The 20,889-nt window shown below is 48.2% G+C and overlaps 2 protein-coding genes across 3 annotated transcripts; one reads left to right on the top strand and one right to left on the bottom strand.

Moving 5' to 3' along the window:
* The first annotated feature begins 478 nt into the window (after positions 1-478).
* LOC116217472 (parathyroid hormone 4-like) lies at positions 479-20,855 on the top strand. 2 transcript variants are annotated; one of them, XM_031556985.2, is made up of 5 exons: positions 479-582; positions 16,544-16,620; positions 17,662-17,778; positions 18,609-18,781; positions 19,417-20,855. In XM_031556985.2, the coding sequence occupies exons 4-5, from the start codon at positions 18,693-18,695 to the stop codon at positions 19,817-19,819; spliced, it is 492 nt and encodes a 163-aa protein (XP_031412845.1). In that variant the 5' UTR covers positions 479-582; positions 16,544-16,620; positions 17,662-17,778; positions 18,609-18,692; the 3' UTR covers positions 19,820-20,855. The 2 variants fall into 2 exon arrangements, 1 of the variants encoding a protein (XP_031412845.1); XR_014879951.1 differs by lacking the exons at positions 16,544-16,620; positions 17,662-17,778; positions 18,609-18,781; positions 19,417-20,855 and adding an exon at positions 1,758-11,622.
* On the bottom strand, positions 7,656-13,542 carry SRSF3 (serine and arginine rich splicing factor 3). Its single transcript, XM_003212872.5, has 6 exons — positions 13,386-13,542; positions 12,500-12,707; positions 11,631-11,765; positions 9,445-9,483; positions 8,699-8,785; positions 7,656-8,475 (listed from the first exon to the last, which is right to left on the bottom strand). Exons 2-6 carry the CDS (start codon positions 12,703-12,705, stop codon positions 8,448-8,450), a joined length of 495 nt encoding a protein of 164 aa, XP_003212920.1. The 5' UTR covers positions 12,706-12,707; positions 13,386-13,542; the 3' UTR covers positions 7,656-8,447.
* Positions 20,856-20,889: the final 34 nt, after the last annotated feature.

Below are 20,889 nucleotides of genomic sequence, written 5' to 3'. Positions count from 1 at the left end.
GCACAAAATCCATCCTGGCCATCCGGGGGCTGGAGCTGAGCGCTGCCGAATCTCCAGGCGCAACAGAGTCAACCTGTGCTCCTGCTCTGCGCACACTGAGAGGGGAAGGGAATTGCTGGCACAGCCGTGCCTTGCAGGCAGCTGTTGCTATTGCATTTCCATGGGAAGGATTTTCGCTCCTGGTTGCAGGAGCAGCTCCCAGGCCTGCACTGTGCTCTGCTGTCTCATCTCCTTACCGACCACTTGCACCGCAGTTTGCTGCTCCCCTCCTTCTGGATGTGATGAAGCTGCTGCTGTCTGGGGCTCTGGGAAGGAGAAGCGTGTACCAAGAGGATGCTCACTGCTTCGGTGAGATCTTTTAAATAAAACCCTCCAAAATATCAAAAAGAGAGTGAGGCTGTCAGAGCTGGCAGCTTTTTGAAGCAGAGGGAGGAGTGTGATCTGCAGTGATGACTGCTGATGCAAGAGAGAGAGAGTGATGCTGCAGCGAGGCAAGAATGAGGCAAGGTGATGTGAGGTGAATGTGTACCAGTTTGGCTGCTGTCAGTCCTCCCAGCCACATTTGGAGGGACACAGCCCGGGGTGAGCCAGCATGTGGCAGGCATCCTTTGTGGTGTCCACGGGGCTGGGATGGGGATGGGATGGCATTGGGATGGAGATGGAGTTGGGGTGGGGATGAAGTTGGGATGGAGATGGAGTTGGGGTGGGGATGGGATGAGACTGGGATGGGATGGGGTTGAGATGGGGATAGAATGGGATGGGGATGGGGATGGGGATGGGGTTGAGATGTTGGTGTGGAACCAATGCACAGAGGAAATGGGAAGTGGAGAGAGGAATAGCATCGGGGCCTGGGTCAGGCGGTGCGTGGTCAAGTCCGCAGTGGCATCATCAGCAAAAAGGGGAAAAAAAAGTGTGATTAATGAGGAAGGTGGTACAGGAACTAAGGAAAAGCCCAAAGGTGACTCACGACGTTCAGTCCCGACAATGCATGGTAGGAAGAGGTCGGACTGAGGACCAGGCAGGATGGGAACCGGGAGCAGTGCTGGGGACAGTGCTTCCTTCTCCCCTCCAGGTGCAGCCCCACATTAGAGCTGTCACTCCCCATCCCATCCTTACCCACCACAAGGACTGTCCCAAACCCCCATGGCATCAATGCGGAGAATCCCTCCTTGCAATCTGCTTGGAAAGTAGATCCTAAGGGCTGATGGCAAAAGCGATATGCTAAATGAATGCAAATCTCCTAGCTTCAAAGCATCCTCCTTCTAAAGCACTTAAAACAGACAGGATGTTGCTATCAGGGCTGGGAAAATCCTTTGGGAGCATTTCCTCTCCCCAGGTAGGTCCCAGAGGACGCCAAGGGCAGAGGAAGCGGCCTCAGACACGTATGCAAACATTATTCACAGCAGGCAGGGAGCTGTGAGTCAGTCCGTGCTCAGCAGCAGTGGAGGAGCATGCCTGGGCACAGCTCCTCTGACATCACTGCTGGGGATGCAGTGAGCAGCACCCCGGTGCTGGGAGGTGGATGGAGGCTGCAGGGGAACAGGAGTGGTCTGAGCTGGGGGATGAAATGGGGCTTTGGGCACTTTGGTATCACGGAGTCACACGTCCTGAGCCCATAGCATAGAATGTGCCAAGCGTTGAGTCAAGAAACCCCTTGGTGGGTTGGGTTGCTGAAGAGAAGTCCGTGCTCTGAACTGCTTTGAATGGACTCGCATGGGAGAGTTTGCTAAAGGTGGGGTACAAAATGTCATTGACAGACCACCGAAGCCAGCGGTGGCTGCAGGAACTGAGCAGAGCTCCTGGCCCAGAGCACTGCTTCAGAGTCTGGTGGTGCTGGAAGGTGCAACGGGACGCGGATTGATGGGAAACACGGTGTTCCCATTGGATGGATCCACGGAGAGGGAAGAAGCAGAAGGGCTCAGGCAGATGGGCCCCTTTGTGCCATCTGATGATGGAGGCAATGACACACTGCTACTCTTCAAGGCACCATGAACTCAAGCTCTACAAAAGCCTCAATTTCTGCCCAACCTGATAATGAGGGGACTGAGATCACCGCGTCCGTTCCTTGGCAGTGCTTCCATGCCTCAATACAAAGCCCCTTTGACCGGTGCTCCCAGCAAAGGGCCCTTCGTGCCCCAGAGCCCTTCTGCCCCGCTCCAGATCTGTGGCACTGCACACACGGCTCGGCAGTGCAGACCTGCAAAGCGCAGCACCCCAAGGAGCATCTGGGGCCGAGCCCAGCCCCCACGGGGCACAAAGAGAATCGTCCACCTCCTCGACACCCCTCACCCTCGAGAACACCCCAAAGAGGTGTGAAACTGCCCGGCTCTGAGAAGCAGAGCTCCACGTCCACTTAGGATAAGGGCATCACTTAGGATAGGTGCAGGATGCTCCAGTGGGGACCAAACCACGAAACAACGCCGTGAGTATCCAGGCACTGAAAGCCCTCCTCAGCAAGATTCGGATCTCTAAGATTTTTTGTTATCTCTGCTAACAAGCTTTTTTCTTTCAAGGGGGGGAACGTGAAGGCTCTTAATGAAACGCTCACGCTCCAGCAGAAGTCTAAATGAGCCCAGTGTTCGGCTGAATGGCGTTTATATTCCAGCGAAGGCTGTTTTCCCATCAGCTCTTTGAAGTGCCCAATTAAGTGATTTTATAACTAATAGGATTTTCCCAGGAAAGAAAGACAAGAATGACAAAACGCTGAATGCTTGATTAACTCTGCCCCTAAAAGAACTTGGATCGTGTTAATTGACTGTTTCCCTGCCATATACAGCCCTTGTTTGCTCCATTTATGAAGGCATTTTGATGAGACACCGGACCCAGCAGAGTGGAAATAGAGTCCCAGCGAGCACAAATTGCAGATCAGACAGTCCCTAAAACAAGGCTTCGTACTGGAAATATTCCTGGAGCTATGAATTGTTTGCTTCATTCAGCCCCTCACTCATTTTCATCCAAGATTGTTTTTAGTCCCATTCATAGTCATTAACGTAATTGCTTCACTGACTTTCCATGAGCAGCTCGGGGCTTTGTGCTGTTATTTTTTTTCAGCTGGCAGCAAAGGGGCTCATTGTTCCTCGTGGTTCTGTACCTGGCTGTGTATTTGGGTGGTTATTTACTGGCTGCTCACGGGGTGCCAAATTCCCGTTAGATGAGGAGGACTCCAAGGACGGGGCCACTGCCACCAGCAGAGCCTGGTGCTGCCAGGAGGGCTGAAGCGCAGATCTGCAGGCACAGCTCTGGGCCCTTTTAGATCCTCTTTACCTTCTTGCAAACCTTTTGCAAAGGGAAAGATCAATCCAAAAGGTCCACAGCGTCCTGTCTCAGTCCAGCCCTTCCTTGCACACCAGAGAAGCTTCCCATTGGGGTGGCAGAGGAGGACACGGACTGCTCCAACCTTCTGCATGTGAGCATTGCTTACAGCCATCCAGAAGAATGGAGTGTGGGTTGGTGGTACCAATGACCCACGTCACCTCCTCCCAGCAGACAACACACACACAGAGCACTGCTGATGGAAGCTGCCCTTCTGCACCAGCCGTGGGTTTGCCTGGAATCCACCAGGAGCACAATCTGCTCCTTTATAGCTACGCATGTTCCTATGGAAGGCAGTTGACTCACGCTTGCTCACGGTGCCTGCTTTCAGAGCCCTTGCTCAGCACAGCACCAAAGCAACCAGCACAGCAGCAGTGGCTGCACTCAACATGCCCTGATTGTGCCCATGTGGAGCACCAAAGCCTGGCTCTGCAAGACGTGTACCAACCCTCTTCAGCAGTGCCTCACCTTGTGTCAGCATCTCCTCACTCGTGCCACACGTTTCAGGCAGACAGACTGCACAGTGACTCAGCTGCTGCAGAGCAGAGCAGGAGTTGTGTGCACAACATCCTACACAACCCTGAGCAGCGGTGTGACAGCTGCCAAGGAGAGGCTTGGTTACACTTTCCTTTTCACGTGTCAATGCCCCCCAGCAGCAGTTCACCCCTGGTCTGATATGAGTGGGCTGATATGATTGTGGGCACACCACGCTGAGGTGGAGCACTGCCCAGCTCCACCAGAGGAGGACGAGAGCTGGGGATTTCCTGGTACTCATATAAACCCTTTTCCTTTTGGTTTCCCTGGCTAGTTTCCTCTCTATGAGAATCCATATGGAGCCCAGGAAAGGAGATTTGCTGAATTTGGAGGTGCTGTCAGTAGTGAAGCAGTGCCCCATGCTTCACCCACCAGCAGTGACCCTGTGCAGAATCCTCCCTGTCCTCCTGTAAGAAAAATGAGTTTTGTAGACCAGAAGATTTATAGACAACCAACATGCATGAAAAGGAGCAGGAGGGAGAGAAAAGAGGTGATGAAATAGAAAGCATGAAAACCTGACAGTCTCCATAGAGTTGGTCAAAAACCTCTCCACCAGTTCATGTCCAACCACCACAGTGCAGCAGAACTCACACCAGTGCTGGTGAGCCCTCAGCTCCTGAGCAGGACGTGTAACCTGGCCAGCAGAATAAGCACTGGCAGGAGCAGCAGCACACCACGCCTGAACCCTATCTTCAGCTGTGGCAACCTCCTCCCAGAAAGCTTATATAGTCACACATGAAAAGCCCATCAATTCCCAACTCGCCAGCACCAGGAAGAGCAGCATTCAGACCAGGCTGCAGCAGAGATAACACTCCTCACTCACAGCTGGTGGCAGCGATCTCCCAGCCAGCAAGAACGTGGCACCCAGGGTGACAGAGTGACAGGGTGCCCCACCCTGATACTGCTGCTCCACCCTGATACTGCTGCTCACCGAGGCGTTGGCACGGACAAGGATGGAGGTGCAATGCTGGGCAGCTCCTCTGCTGCTGGCAGTGCTCGTGTGCCCAGAGGAGGAACGTGGGACTGGTTGTCGTGGGATGAATCCCAGGGCAGCACGTGGGGTAACAGCGCTGAAAGCAGAACGTGGCTGTGGAGGATGGATGCTCTCCTTGTAGGATTTCCTCCCTAAAAGCAAGCAACCAAAAGCAGACAGCTACAATCGCTTTAAGGACCAAGCAGAATCGAGTCAGTGTGAAGATTTGTTCAACTAATAGTTATGTCAGCTTCTAAATTATTAAACAAGAGATGAATGAATCACTTGGGAACATAGCGTTCTTACTGCACAGACTATCTGATGTTTGCCTGGATCTGCTGTTTATTGCAGTCCGTGTTTGTTTGACCAGCAACAGAACATAACCAACAGCAGTGCCAGGCAACACGGAACAGCCTGGGTGAAACTTCATGACCGAAATACCCAAACAGCATTTCTAGGAAGTCAGGAGGGCTCCTATAAAGGCCAGCACAGCTGGGATCCTCGTGAGGTTCAACATATCAAAGTGCAAACTACACCTGGCTCACGGCAACACAACCCACGTGAGCTGGGGTGTAAGGATGGAGCACAGCCACGGGTAGCGGCGTGCAGCAGCTGAGCAGCCCAAGGAATGGAAGCCCTCCGAGAGGGGAGCAGCTGAGAGCTGGGGCTGTGCAGCCCAGGGAACAGAAGGCTGTGGGGAGAGCTGAGAGCGGTGGTGCCCAAAGGAGAGGGTTCTACAATCCAACCTGAGCTACCAGAATTGCACTTCTCCCCTTGTTTGGTTTAGGAGGCTGTTGCTGTAGTTGTGTCCCCAGCGGGACGCCTTGTGACAGTGAGCCTGCCTTGAGGACACGGCGTCTGCGGTGTGATATGAGTGTGGGCATGGGGACACTGATCAAAGCCAGCAGAAATGGGAGGAAATGGGCCAAACTGGAAATGGACGTCACGGGGTGACGAGGCGCTGTGACGGCCTGTGGTCACACGGGGACAGCAGCGATCTGCTCAGGAACCGCCGGGAGAGGAGAGAGGCACTCCTGGCATTGGAAGGTCAACACAAAAATCTCCTGGTTATTTTAATATCAAAGTAGATTTATGATTATTCTTATTTTCAGTGCTCTCCACCACGCTGTTCCCAGTCTGGTTACCCTCTTACAGAAGGGAACTGGAAGGCTGAAATCCCAGAACGCATCGTTGCATTAAAAATGACACCTGCCACTTAAGCCCCATGAGGAAGACTGCACACAGCTCTTACTTTCCTATCTCTCTCTAGAAGTTGCTGATTTTGTTGCTAATCTAAACCCCTCCCATTAGATAAAAGGAAACCACCATTTCCATGTATGTATGAAGCAGCAGTTCTGATCCAACTTCCTCATTCGAGTGAGCAGTAGGACATGAAGTCAGCAACCTGAAACTATTTCCAGTTCTGCCATCTCTTGTGTGCAAAAACCACAACCTGCTGCTCCAGAGCATGCACTGTCTGGAGTGCTTCACAGTGCCTTCCCTCCTTTCCCCTCGGTTGTGGAAAATACTGAAGCAGGACACCAGCAGAGAGGCTAACTGCCAGGCAATGAGAGCTTCAACCTTTCCACAGATGAAGCCCTGGGAGAAGCACACATGAAAAAAGGGAACACAGGATAGGCAAAGGATACCATCCCAGCCCTCGGCTGGACATGTAACGCAGATAACCGCACGGGAGACGGGCTGCCAGCCTTCTGTGACCGAACCCAAACTGAACAGCGGCTGTTCGCCTTTGGGGTGTGAGCAGCACCAACAGCGGGAGCAGCCCGACCTCTGCTGGGGGCAGGGAGCGCACAGCACTCAGCTGCAGCCCAGCGCCTGCTGCCCCCTACGTGCTCCTGCTGCCCTGAAGGGAACAAACCAACCAACCACACACCCCCCGAGCTGCGTCAGGGCTGCAGGTCAGGCTTAAACTTCCACCGTGAGATGCAGCAGTCGTTTTCCACCACCAGCACAGCCCTGCATAGTGGCATCATTACAAAACATTAAATTCCTCACAAAGCCAAACACAGACACGTTTAATTTTTAAGGTCCCTACCAACCATGTGTAAAATGATTTCTGCATAACCCACACCTTCTCTGCAGACGCAGAGCTGCTCCTTCAGCAGAACTCCCAGATGAGAGAACTGAATAACTGCAAAAAAAAGAAAAACAAAACAAACACTTCACACTTCAGCAGCCAAAGTCTCCCTCATGCCACTGACAGCCATCAGTTGTGCACCACACATAAATAACAGGACCTCCTTCTGTCACAGCTGAGCACTCCAGCCTGCTGCCATCCTGCCCCCAGCCAGACATCAGGACTGTTAGGTGTGATGGATTTAATCCAGGTGCATTGTGAGAACTGCTGGATACAGGAAAGCTGCCAGGCTGCGTGGGAGCTCTCACACTTCAGCCACGCCATGGTTTTACACTTCAAGTGAAGCCTTCATGCAAAGCTTACAGATCAGCACTTTCAAGACTGCTGTTACAAATACCTCAAGATCACCAACCCACATCTAGGCTGCAAAAATAACAAACTTCCAAAGCTCCAGCTGGTTCTCTATGGCTCACCTTTTGCCTCGAGGCCAACCTGGCATTTCCCACTAAGCTAACCCTGGTTCTTATACACGTGTTGGAGACAAGGAGCCCTGCACCAGAGGTGAGCTGTAAGTAGGCAGCTTTGAGGTTAAAGATGGTCTGAGACTGGAACAGCATTTTAACACTTCACTGTTACACTGACATGATGTGTGTAAGCTCTCTCCCCTGGAACCAAATAACACCATAAGGTTAAATTGTGTTCTGTAGTTAACACTGGAGTTAAACGCTGAACAACAAGTTGTAACCAAAACTTTAATCCCAAGGATCTCACAAAAGACATTTTACAAGTGACATGAAAATTCTTGTACAGTAAAGAAATGTTTAATTCACAACTTTTACAATGTACCATTACACAGTCAACACATCCACTCCAGTCGTCAGTTCTGCTGTATATTTGGTCTATTCAGAGGTCCTGGAATAGATGGTCAAGCTATCAGCTATTTAAGAAGCACTCTAGTCACATGAAGTATAAAATTAACTGACCCTACAAGCTAAAAAACTGTAGATCGCAACACAAAGCAGCTCTGTTCCAGAAATGGAAGTCGGAACTAGAGCTCTGGTAAGAGCAGCTCGCAGTTCCCTTTAGCACTGCTGGCTCAGTGTGACTGCTGGTAACGAAGCACCTCCACACCTCGTTCTGCACCACCACCACTCTGCAGCAAACAGCTCTGCTGCAGCTCCCCTCCACAAGCTGAACCCCAGCAATCACATACTGCAGAATGTCAAGACCAGAAACATTATCTATGCAAGACAAACTGGTATCCATTCAACACAGACAATTAAGTATAAGGGTACATTGTAAAAAGTGATTAATATTACAATTCATATGATCTGCTTAGAACCATATACAGATTCACATCTTTACATTTGCCACCTGTTACAAGATACAAGGAACAAAGCAAGTTCAACAGCTAAAACATTTTAAAAATGCACCAAGCTTTATGAAATTCCAAAACAAAACAATGTTCTGTACATACTCCCCGCGTACTCAGATCTGAGGACTTCCTGTACACAGCTCCTTTTCAAAGTCTTATTTCCTCTCATTTGACCTGGAGCGACTGGAAAAAGCAAACCAACCACACGTCAGTTTGAGTGTTAAGGGCAGCACATCCTGCTTCAAACCTCCCACCCCAACCCAGCACGTGGTAAGCAAGCACTTTAAAATACTGTTCCAATTATTAAAACAGCATTTAATTCCAAGGTGAACGCCCTCATAGGAGGCTGAAGATTGCTCTCCCCCACAGCATCTCAGTGTTACTAAGACAACTGTGAGCCACCTACCTGCGAGACCTGGAGAAGGAACGAGAAGGCTTATGGTTCCTCTCCCGTGAGAGTGATCTCTCTCTTCTTCTGTCTCTGGAGAGGGACCTGTTAGAGATGGCAGCACAAGAGGATTTAACACCAGAACACAGCTGAACTCGTTAAGGTTACATGGCTGCCTCAAGACACTGCCTTTAGGACATTCAGGTTTCAGCGAGGGAAAAATCTTTTCAAGGCTATGAGAATAACCAGCTTGTGCCATCCAGTACAAACCAAGCTGATGTAAACAAGTTATGCTTCACTCCACAGCAGTTAAAATCTGCCCAGTCAGTACCAAGTAACAGCACCTCAGCTAACTCACTGCATCAGTAAGTACTTAAGCACCCTTTACTACACCTTATCTAATGCTACAGGAAAAAAAAATAATCACATATAAACCCACTGTGCCTTCACTGCTTCACACACACAGCACGTGAGAGCTCTGTTCCTCATCACCTGTATTTGCAGCACAGCATCTAACAGAACTGGAAGAGACTCCAGCTGTGTAACATGAAGTACATTAAGAGTGGAAACACGAAGTTTTCAACTGATAACTGCGGAATCTCCTGTAGCTGAGTAAGGTCAGACAAATCCATTTCTCCTGTGTGCTGAGTTACAACGATTACCAGGGCATCTATGCACAGATAGAACTCCAACGTGAACCCATGTGCTCGTCTCTTTCCACATCTCAGACAAAGCAGCCCATGCTAATGACGATCTGCACGTACCTGCTGCGGCTACGAGAGAAGCTCCTCCTTCGCGGTGATCTAAAACCAGAAAGAGAATGTGAGGCTTTTTATCAATCCTTCCAGCATTAACGGGGCGAGGCATTTCCCAACTTGTCAAACTCACTGTTGGGCCCTGGGAACGTGCCAAGAATAACTGGCATCCATCATCCAGTAAAAGGCATGGAAAGATTAGGCAGTAAACAAAGCTCGGTGTGAACAGCACATTTCCAATCACCGTTTCACTTATAACTAAGAATGCTTCATAGCAGAGTTGTCCAATGCAACACTTCCATTTCAACTAAATACACTGCCCAAAACACCACACCAAAGTCCCACAAGTGGTTCCAAAAAATAGCACAGACCAAATGTTTTGGAACCCATGCAAGCCAAAAAGGTCCATGACAAGACATAAAGAGATACCAAGTGGAAAAAAGTGAAAATGCGCTCAGTGTAAATATTGATAACGCCATTAAGTGCTACATTAGAACTGCATATCTGTGATTGTCATTCTTAATGCCATAGTGTGTTTAGACTACTTTAAAAAAGTAAATAACCTTAGCTCGGCCCAGTTCATCCCAAAAAGTAATTGTTTTAAGTTCTGAAAACTGTTAGTAAAACCGTTTAAAGGTGATAGGATTTTTATTTTTATTTTTTTTTTGCAAGGAAAAGCTAAAGTTTGTTAGAGCTTTATTAAAATTTAGTTTGGCATCTCACATGCAAATAGACTTGTTTGAATGTTATTTACAGTAAGACTTTCCATATCACCCTTAAAAGTTTCCTCAAGCAACATAGGTACGTTACCATTCAATTATGCACAGCCAGCCTTTGATTGAGAAAAGTAATTACTTATAAGCCGCTTACTCCTTATTTTAACCAGCAGTAAACTGTATAAGCAGGAAAAACTTACTAGTTTTTGGTTTCAACAAGCTAGAAATGGTGAGGTGAGGCTGCCGGACTGACTGCCAAGAAGAATTTGCTGAAAAGGTTTTGCCAGATGTTGCGTTGTATTTAGTTGGTTGGCGAAGGGGGTGTTGTGGATTTTTCCTGCTTTTTTGTTAGCCGAAGGCTGCTGCTGTAGTTGTTGTGAAGACATTTGGTAAATAAACAGCTGAGCTGATTGGCCGGGAATGTGTGGGCGGTCGAGGTGGCTGCTGCCGATTTGGTTAAGGTTGGAGAGAAGGCTGAGAGAAAACAGCATGCTCGGGAACCAAAGGGCGGTGCAACCTGACGACTGGCCATGCCTGGGTCATGTGAAACGACACCAGCCAAGCTGAATGGGGCGCGCTGGTCACATGACGCTGAAAGGGCTAGTTGGCTGGCTAATGCAGACTCAGAGGGTGGTGAGAAGAGACATGATGGTGACTCTGTAACGGGTTCATTTTTATTAATAGATGGACCAAAAAGCATAAAAAAAATGAAAAACAAGCCATCAGTACAACCATCTATTAGCTAACAAATACTCCTAATGTGTTATTTTTCAACAGCAAAAGGGTAAGCTTGAAACCCTGACTCATGAGGACTTCACTCACCTGCAACAGGTAAATTCAGTCCTGCAAAAACCACGCTGCAGACTTAAGCTCCAGACAAGCTAGTCTGGGACCAAGAACGTGTCAGTTACCAAAAACGCTGCTACATTCTAGAGCTGGGTTTGCAAATCTCAAGGGACAGAACTGCCACATGATGCTTTAACTTCAAATCGACGCTAAGTGTAAAGGTTCTAGATGTTCAGAGCAACTGTTACTCCATCTATTATTAAACAGCTGCCTACTTACTAAGTATTTAAACTGCGCAAACAAAGCGGAGAAACACATCTGCATGAAAATGCTTAGCTGCTGTATGTCATGTTTTGCCATTATGGAATAAAGGAAAGGAACAACCTAAGTTGAAGTATGGGGAAGAAAGGGAAAATGTGACTAGAAGATGAGCAGATTTTAAGAGGAACGAGGATAAATCCAGGACAGAGGGCGCTGACTACCAACTTGCATAGTGACCTAAGGACAAAAGCCAACATTCAACACAACTTATGTTCACCTCGATTTTTTTTCCCCTTTCTTTTTTTTTTTTAAAGCGTTTGGCATCTCCAAATTGTGATCAAATAGATGAATGTTTTCAACATGCTTTTAAAAAGCCTGCTCCTATGATGCTAAGTGCCAAGAGTTCTACAAGTGTACTTCGACCCCGGGTACCTGCGGCGGGGAGGAGGACTCCTCCTGCGATAGTCATCTCGAGGGCGCCGGCCCCAGGATGGAGGTGGGCCGCGGTTCCGACTCCGTTTTTCACCGTTGGAGAGCTCAACTCTGACACGACACCCACAGAGGGTTCTGGGAAGAGAGGTTGACATTGGTTACATTTCCACCAACAACTATCTGCAAGAAACAAGAAAGACAAACTACAGAATCAGATGGAGAAAAAGGAATAGACAATAAGGGTTAAAATTGCAGAGAAGGACTTTGGTGCCCCTGTGGCCAATGGTACCCTGGAGTGAGGGAGGTTCTCCTCCCCTCTGCTCAAACAAGCTGCCCACAGAGGTGGCAAAGTCTCCATCTTTGGAGATATTCAAAACCCACCTCGGTGTTCTGCTGGGCAACCTGCTCTAGAGAACTTGCTGGGGAGCAGAACTGGACTGAGGGATCACCAGAGGCTCCCACCAAGCCCTATGGGTCTGGGATTCTGCAATAAGCAAAGTAATGCAGAATTCAAAATAGACTACAGCTTAACAGATAAGAAGTCTGACCACTTCTGAAAGCTCACCATTCTTTTAAGGCAGCCAGAGCAGGAAACAGGCAGTGTCTCACTGCCTCTTTAAAAAGAAACTGTCTTGGATTTTAACCAAGTTGAAGTCACATCTAACTGGAGTTCCACTCTAAAACATAAAACTAACCACCCCAGTGCTATTTTTTGGACCACTAAATAGGCCTATTCTTATATCATTGCTCAAATAAATACTGCAGAATGGATATGCTGCCAGCTGAAACTTCCCAACTGCAAACCATCACGAGCCACATTCTCTCTTATTTTCACCAGATAAGCCCAACACACATTAAGCACGTTTTACCTTCCATCAAGTTCTCTTACAGCATCAGCTGCATCACGTGGATCTTCAAATTCCACAAAGGCAAAACCGGGAGGATTCCTGGCCACCCACACACTGCGCAGTGGTCCATAGTAGCCAAATGCTCGCTCTAGTTCAGTTTTGTTGCCATTGTTCCCAAGGTTACCCACATAAACCTTGCAGTCCAGCGGACAAGAGTCACGATGCATGGCTAATACAAGAAAGAGGGATAAAGCTCACAGTTAACATCATAAAATGTTGGGGTCTCAAGAGTTTTAACAGCAATATGGGAAAAACGTCATCCTCTGAACGCGGTGAAGAAAGCATGGATAAAACAAAAAAAGCTGGCTGGTACCACGACAACTGAAACTTATTATTTCGGGGATATGGGTTTACTTCCGTGTTCCCTACTGCGGAAGAGGACGCGGCCCCGCTGCCAGCCCTGGGGCCGGGCCTGCAGGGGGAGCGCCGCGCGGGAGAAGCCCATTGTTCTCGGAGCGGAGAGAGCAGCCCGCGCCGCGGGGCCAGCAGCGCCGATCCCGGCCGCAGCCACGCGGAGCGCCCGGCCGATCCTCCCGCACCTCCCCTTCAGCGCTCCGTACGCGGCGGGGAGAAGCGCCGCGCACCCCGGGGCTCCGCCCGGCCACGCCTCGTCTCACCGGCCGCAGCCGAGGAGAAAAGGAGCTGAGCCGGCTCCAAAGCCGACCCGCGGCCCACCCGCCCTCTCTCCGCCCGGCTCCCCTCAGCGCAGCGCCGGCCCAGCTTTACAAAATGGCGGCGGCTCTTTGTTTGCCGCCGCCGCCGGGCCTCGTCGCTTCCATCCGCCCTCCTGGGGAAATGGACCGCGGGCGTCGCTCCCATCCCGCCCTCCGAGGATGAAGGTCCTCACCGATGCTAAGAGGGAGGGCGCGCGAAGGGAGCCCGCGCTAAATTTGCAGCCGACTCGACCCTCAACGAGGCTCCCGCTCCGTTTTTCCTCACTGGACAAAATGGCGGCTGGCGCCCTCCCCGCCCGCCGTTATATACGGGCGGGCCCTCCCACATGACGCCGCACCGAGGCGAATCAGAGGGCGCCGTTTTTCTGATTGACAGGTCGCCGTGTCCCGCCCTTGCTGAACGTGCTTGTTCCCGCCGTCCAGCCCAAAATGGCGGCGGGCGGGATTTTCCTCGGTGCTGGGGGCTCTTCCTGAGGAGATTTCCCACCGCTCACCCCAAAATTCAGTTTTAGACGGTGGTTATTGAGAGAAGGCTACAGACACAGAATTAGGAAAAAGGCAACACAGCTAGGAAGTCTTATTTCATCGGCTAAGAGCGAAAATATTTATTTCCTTATTTTCTCTCCGTAGGATACATTCAAGTCGTGCTTTTTAGGATGTTCCACTCGTAATTTGGGTTTTGCACCTAGGAAACAGCCATCGCTTTACGAGGGCAGAGGCTCTAAATAAATGTACTGAGCAAACTGGTGTCTTTTTGGTATAGCTTTGTTATTAACTTCAGCACAGTGTTGTATTTACTTCCTAAAACGTCACTTTGCAGCCATAGCTGCAGGCTGTGTTTAGTCCAGACTTGCTAAATGAGATAAATATATCTGGCACAAGTGCAGTTAATAGTTTTCTGATTAATTATTGTAATAAAGCATTCTGAACACAAATTAATGCATAAGCACTGTGTTTCCAAGCAAGATTTACACAATCCTCCCCCACCTGCTAGAACTGTACCAGCATGTCAAAATTACGCGGGTTAAGGACAGACAGCACGTCCAATTCGCCTGAATGTTTGGAAGTCCAAGCCCTGCCGCCCAGGGCACAGGCACAGATTCACATAACTTAAGTTTTAATTGTGATGAGATCCTAGAGCTTCTTGTCCGCAGAATGCCCCCAAGGCTCAGAAGCGGTCCCTGAGCCAACGCCAGCAGCAGAGGGCGGCATTCCCCGCTGCTGGGAACCTCCGCACGGCAGTGGGCGATCCCCCCTCCTTTGTGTTTGCTTTTGCTTTGGGCCCTGTGGGCCCAGGGCTAAGCTGAACAGAACACAGTGATGTTACAGAGGTGGCACAATCGACTGGAGGCTCTGTTTGGGCTTCTATTTGTTTTTCATGCAGAAAATACTCCATCTGGGGAAGGGGAATCAACCCCCGGTGTGGCTCCAGGGGAGCCTGTGCAGGACACAACTGCCAGCCTTGCTGCTATGTCTGACACTTCTCCAGGTCTGGCTTGAAATCTCTAAATGGAAAGTTAAATCTCTGAGCACAACGAACTGCTGTTCGACTCGTGTTTTAATCCCCTGGAAGATGGGAGTGCTCTTTGGGATGATGTAGTGGATTTGGGGACGAGCTTTACAACAGCCCACACAATCCAGAGGATTGCACATGGGATGCCTTTCCTCTCCGTCCCCTCTGGATTGCACAGAATTCCCCACACCCAACAGAAAGAAGGGAAGCCTTCAGCCCACTTTAATGAATCTCACCTCCCTCCAGCAGTTACCAAGGATGCTGCTTTGTCCTGCTGGGGCAGAGGGATGGCGGTGGCTGCAGGTTGTGGTGGTTCAAAGATCTCTGTGGCCCCCAGGTTTGCTGCCAGGTGTTATTTCCTCTGATCTCTCAATTAAGGAGGCCAGGAAGGGAGAGCAGCCATTCATTAGCAGCTGCCTCACCAGCAGCTTGGGGGAACTATATTTACCATCCAAGTGTGGTCAGACTGTTTCCTCTAAGCAGGGCGGTGCCTTTTGTTCCACACACACCGCAGTGAGCAGCTCGGGTGAATTTCAGCCTGGTAGGCTAAGAGAGCACAGAGAAAGTGGATTTTTACACGAGAGAAGCAGCAAGGCTTCTTCTATTGCTCATAGAAAACTGCACATGGGAAAGATGCACCTGATCTCTGTCCATCTCCCTGAAGACAGAGGGTCCCTCATGTAGTATTGAATTAAGTCTTAAAGCCCAGGCCCCGGACCCCTCTTGCTCTTTGCACATTTTGTTTTCTGTTTCCTCCCCTCAGCTGGACCTTCAGCCTTTCTCTTTCCCCTTTCACGTTCCCTTCCTCCCACACCTGCTGCCCTGGGGAAGGGCCTGAACAAAAGAATCACTCATGGGGAAACTGCAATTTGCAGAGCTCTCCTCCCCTAAGCTCACCCTGCAAAAGGTGGTTGAGCAGCAAAGGCAGAGGCCAATGCAAAGCCAGGCCTGGAAATGCCATAGGGTGGGAGCAGAGGCCTCTGAAGCTGAAAGTAAAGTCTTTGGTGGCTGCAAGTGCTCTGAGGCCCGAGGGAATTGTATTGTCATCAGCTGGTAATGCTGTTTGCAGTTTGTGGTTGTGGAATTTTTATCATAATCAGAAATATTAGCTGCTGTGCATGAGGCTGTGGTGTAACCTGTGCGATCAAGGTATCTCATGTTTTCCTTAGAAACAGTGCAAAACATGGAATAAATCCCTGCAAGCATCTCTCCCTCACTGTGCTGTTCGTGCCAATGTGTTTGCACTGAATGTTTGTGAAGACTGCACCGTTCCTGCAGTGCAGTCTGTTCTCAGACACCTCTCAGGGTGGTAGGAAGGCACACAGGTTAATTTCACTTCTTCAAGTCTTTGGGTGGAAACAAATGTCGAATGGAGGCACGTAGCCACAGCAATGTACTTTGGCCGTCACAGAATGCTTCAAGTGCCCATTTACTGAGCCCTGTCAGCGTCTCGGACCTACCTGCAGGCACTTGGCTTAATGCAATGTCTGTTCTCCCACTGCAGACACCAGTAAGTGCAGTCAATGGGAGCCCATTATGTGACAGACTCAAAAAGTTCAGGGACAAATTAGACCAGATGTTTCAGTCCTGACTTCAGTCCCGACTTTGGCCAATGCTCATTAATCCTCGAGGATGTAACTATGAAACTTTGCCTTCACGGACAGATAATTCAGTGACACTGCAGGCTGCCCTGGAAACTTAAGATGAGCTTTGGCCACATTTAACAAATGTCATTTTTAATTGGTGACACACTTCATACACTTTAATGAGTGACACTAACAATTGAGACTCACGTCAGCAACACCTATTTGATTGCAGGGCTCACAACCAGCTGTCACGAGGAATGTAGTAAAGAGCACCTGATGTCCACAGAAGCTGCGAGAATGTATGAGAAGGTGAGAACACTGCTAGCAGGGCCTGGCCTGTCTGTGTTATCAGAGAATGCATTTCCACTCACCTGAGACTGAATTTAATGGGATGGTGAGGCGGTGCCTATGGGAAATGAATGAGTAGCTTATGGTAACACCAAGCAAACGGTATCCTCAGTTTTTCCAGGGATTCTTTTCTCAGAGAAGACAAATACATTCACTTTCATTTGCTTGGAGAAATAGGGTCTGATCCTCTTAAACAGATTTAGTGGTTCAGCCTGGTGCTCCAGTCCATCCATATCCTCAGTATCCAAGCTGTATTGAATTACCTGAGTAGATATCATAAAGTGAGTATCCAGACTTGCACCTCACTAAGTCCTATGGTTTCACATCAGAATTTGGCTTCTTGCCCAAGCTACCGCTTGCATTTTTATCATTTACTAAGTTGATAAGGCTTCTCCATATCTCCCCACTTTGTAAAATCAAAAACAAATACATCTTACCGTGGCTGTGCAAACTGCTCAAACAATTGTGCAAACTGTGCAAACAATTTCAATGAGATTTGTGCTGAGCATTAAAATCCAGTGGGATCTTATTTACAAACTCCTCATATTTTCTGCAAGTAACTGTCTGTTCACGCTGCATGGTGACTTGCATTACAGACTTAGCAGTATCAGTCTAAGTCAGTATTGCTGATTTAGATTCCACCTGTGCAACACTGTGACCTATTCAGGAGTCCAAGAACACAGCAAAGCAAACCAGGGAACTTTTTCGCGATCAACAGTGGAACAAGTTTGACCATCCCTTCTTCCATCATCTCGGGGCACAATAACACTGCGTCAGAATGAAGGTCTTTAAAAAAACCAACACCCAAACAACAACAAAACAGGAGACAGCAAAAGAATAACACGCTTCCCACAGTCTCATCATCTTTTCCTTAGTCACAGCTGAACGTTTTAGAATCTGAGATTTATTCTCATTGGAAATAGCGAGCTCTCTCCTTTCACTGCCACGAGAGGAAAGGTCTTAGTCACTGAAGTGATTATTGTTTCTGTGGTTCCTGGGCAGGTATAAAAGAAGGTGAAAGGCACTCACTGGCATTGCAACTGGAACGTCAGGAAGAGACTGGCAAGGAGAGGCAGCCGTGCAGACAGAGGCTTCGCTGCCATCTCTACGAGACCAGCGGTGAGTAGGAGATGTGAGCCCTGTCACTCAGGGGTGCTTTTTAGTTACTACATGATTTTCTGTTCATCACAATATGTAAGCATAGCTTAACTGTTGTGTGAGAGCAGATCTACATTTGCACAGGCTAAGCTATCATGCAGGATGTAAGCACGTTTGTACTCTGTGTCTATCTTTATGTACTTTATGTATCTTTATGTATTTTAATTGGAAATAGCATGTGTTCTTTCATGCCTAGTTTAATTTGAACATATTGTCCAAGGAAATCGCTCAGAAAGTAATTCTCTTAGATGAGAATAATCTCTGTACACTTTCCAGTTGCTTCTCTTAAGCCAGAACTTACAGACAAAATATCCACTATCAAACTAATCTGATCCTCACGTGCAGTGGCTGATTTGGATGCCCGTAACAGCACTTGTATTGCTCATGGACAAGGCTGTATTATCCAGGTCCAAACCCAGGGCTGTGTCCGCATTTTCACTTTGATTTGCACGGTCCAGCTTTAAACTCTTTTTGAGTTTTGTGACAGATGTTTTAAGCAGCAATCCTAATCGTTTTGTTACATTTCTGCTAGGTTTTTATCTTTCCAGCTCCACATGAAATAATCTGTGCCTGCAAATGCACAGGAGTTGGAAGCAGTCTATTGAGACGTGTGAGAGGGAAAGGAGATTTAGGATTCTCAGCAAAGAAATGCATAAATTTACCAGGAAATCTCCTCGTCTTTTACTGGTATACAAGTCCACACGTCTGATGTTCTGGGAGGTTCTGGGGTGATGTATCACTTAATTGCTCCACTTTTACTCGTGCTTGAAGGCTGAAATTCATTTTATCAGGTGAACGAATGACGAGAGAAGGAAAGACTTTTGGTCATACCTTCAGCTTCTTGTCCTGGTGATCAGATTTAAAGAAGAGAGAAAATGTTCCTGCCCCAGAGATCTCTGCAGATGGTTACATTTTTTGCAATCTTTTTTCTTGCCTGTTTTGCAACGTGTCAAGACACTGAAAAGTAAGCAATATCACCCTTTTACTTAATATCATAAGCAGACTGCTTGCTTTTGATTTAAGAGGCTGTATTCTTCACTGCCATTAATTCAGGCATAGCAAAAGAAAAAATGCATACATTTTACTGCCTTTTATGCAGTACAGAATCATGCCAATTGCATTTTTAGATGCATGGATTATACTGCATCCAGTGCCTTTCTGCTGATTCTTTTGAGAATTGTGTAGCAAAGATGTTCAAGGCAAGTCATGAAATGGCACATACAATTCCATAATTAGGTTCCCACTCAGATCCAAATCTGTAGCAGAAGGCTATAGCTGCAATGGCTCATGTGCAATGCAGATTCGGATGTCAGTAACAGCACTTGTATTGTTCATGGAAAGGGTTTTATTATTAAAGGTCCAATTTCCACCTTCAGGAACTGACTGCCTGCTGCCTTGCACTGTCTGAGCTGGCCCTGCATGGGTCAGGCTTCTGACCCTGAGTGTGGCATCAGGGTTGTCCTCCATATCCTACGTAGACCAGATCTCCTTCCTCAGCATAGAGAATCTAAGATTGATGGATGCAAATCAGTGATTTTGAAATAGGAACAGAAAACCAGCTGTGCTTGTTTGCTAACTGAACCCTTTTTGCTGTTGCAGTAGAAGAGCAGTGACGGAGCACCAGCTCATGCATGACAAGGGGAGGGCATTTCAAGGGCTGAAGCGCCTGATGTGGCTCCACAATGCCCTAGGTAGTGTGCACACAGCCAGCAGCAGGGATATTTCCCTTTCAAATGCCATATGGGGTTCACAGAAGACCAGAGATCCCTCAGATCTCTACAACAGCATCAGCAGAGATGAGACTTCAAACCTGATGAAGCAGCTCCTGAAACTGATGGAAGATGAGCAAAACTTCCCCCCACTGAAGAAGCAGCATTTGCTGCAGAATCTGAAGACCCCAGAGGGTAACTGGAACCCACAAGATGTTTTTGCTCTCCTTCAAATCAAAGAATTTGGCAGAAAGAGAAATCCGAGCAACCAGCCACAGAACTTTTCCCACTAGCCTCCATCCAGCTCAGCCTCTGCACTGCTTTAGATACGTGATGTTATAAGGAAAAGCACTCCTGCAAAGGTGTGCTGAAAAAGACAAGTAGTGTCTATTTGTTCCATTACCTATTTGTGAGTGTCGAACAGAGAGTCTTTTAAGGACCTGGGTTCCCTCCCTGGCAGGCAGTCTGACAATTATGATTGTGAGATGCAGTGATTTTTAAGAGGCCAGAAATCTTGCTTTTCATGGCAAGGCCCTCCCTGTCTGTTAGCAGTAAATTGCAGGGCTGTGGCGGATTTCTGTAGCCCAGGCAAAGCAGGAAGTTCAGTTCATTAACCTGCATATTCACAAATTCACTTGAAGTTTTATGTTTTGTCTCCTAAAAAAGCCATTACCTCCGAATAACATTTTATTTTATTTCACACCTGCCTGCAGCTCTGCCCCTGCTCTGTAGTAGCAATGATGCTCCTTATGCTTTAGGTCCAAAGGTGGTTTTTTTGTTTGTTTGTTTGTTTATCTATCTCATCTTTCAGCTTTACCATCAGAGTAGCAAACTTTCTGCTGCTCAGAGGCAGCAGATCCACCACTCCCCACCTAAGCATTACACATTACCCTTCTGCTGGTGAAAAAGATGAGAATCACCCTCCAGACTCCGCATTTGAGCCTTTTATTACAAGAATTTCTACCTTTTCTGTGTTCCTGTGAGCCCACGCAATGCACTGCATTTTCTGAGCGGAAAACCAACTTCATGATGCCAATTGTGTTTCCTCAAATAGAAACGGATTCGCTAATGATTCAGTTTTGTTATTCACCTTCAGGCTGATCAGCTCTAAGCAAAGCAACATCAGATTTAACTGCAAAATCAGTCTTTCAGAAATGAAATGTCAGTTGTGATACGAATATATCCGCATTTCCACTACACGGGGACCATGCCTGGCATTTTGAATCCTGACATTCCTCTGCTGCCGACAGATTTCAACTGCGTGTGCAAAGAGTGCTCTTCAGTGCTAGATTCAAACCCCAGTAACTCAGTGTTATAATAAAAACCTTTCCACCCTCTGAACCGCTTGTGTTCCTCTGTAGAA

This window comes from Meleagris gallopavo, chromosome 28 (assembly GCF_905368555.1).
Source record: "Meleagris gallopavo chromosome 28, MGAL_WU_HG_1.1, whole genome shotgun sequence".
Lineage (NCBI taxonomy): Eukaryota > Metazoa > Chordata > Aves > Galliformes > Phasianidae > Meleagris > Meleagris gallopavo.
Note: the sequence above shows the minus strand (reverse complement) of the source record. Positions and strands in the feature narration are given on the sequence as shown.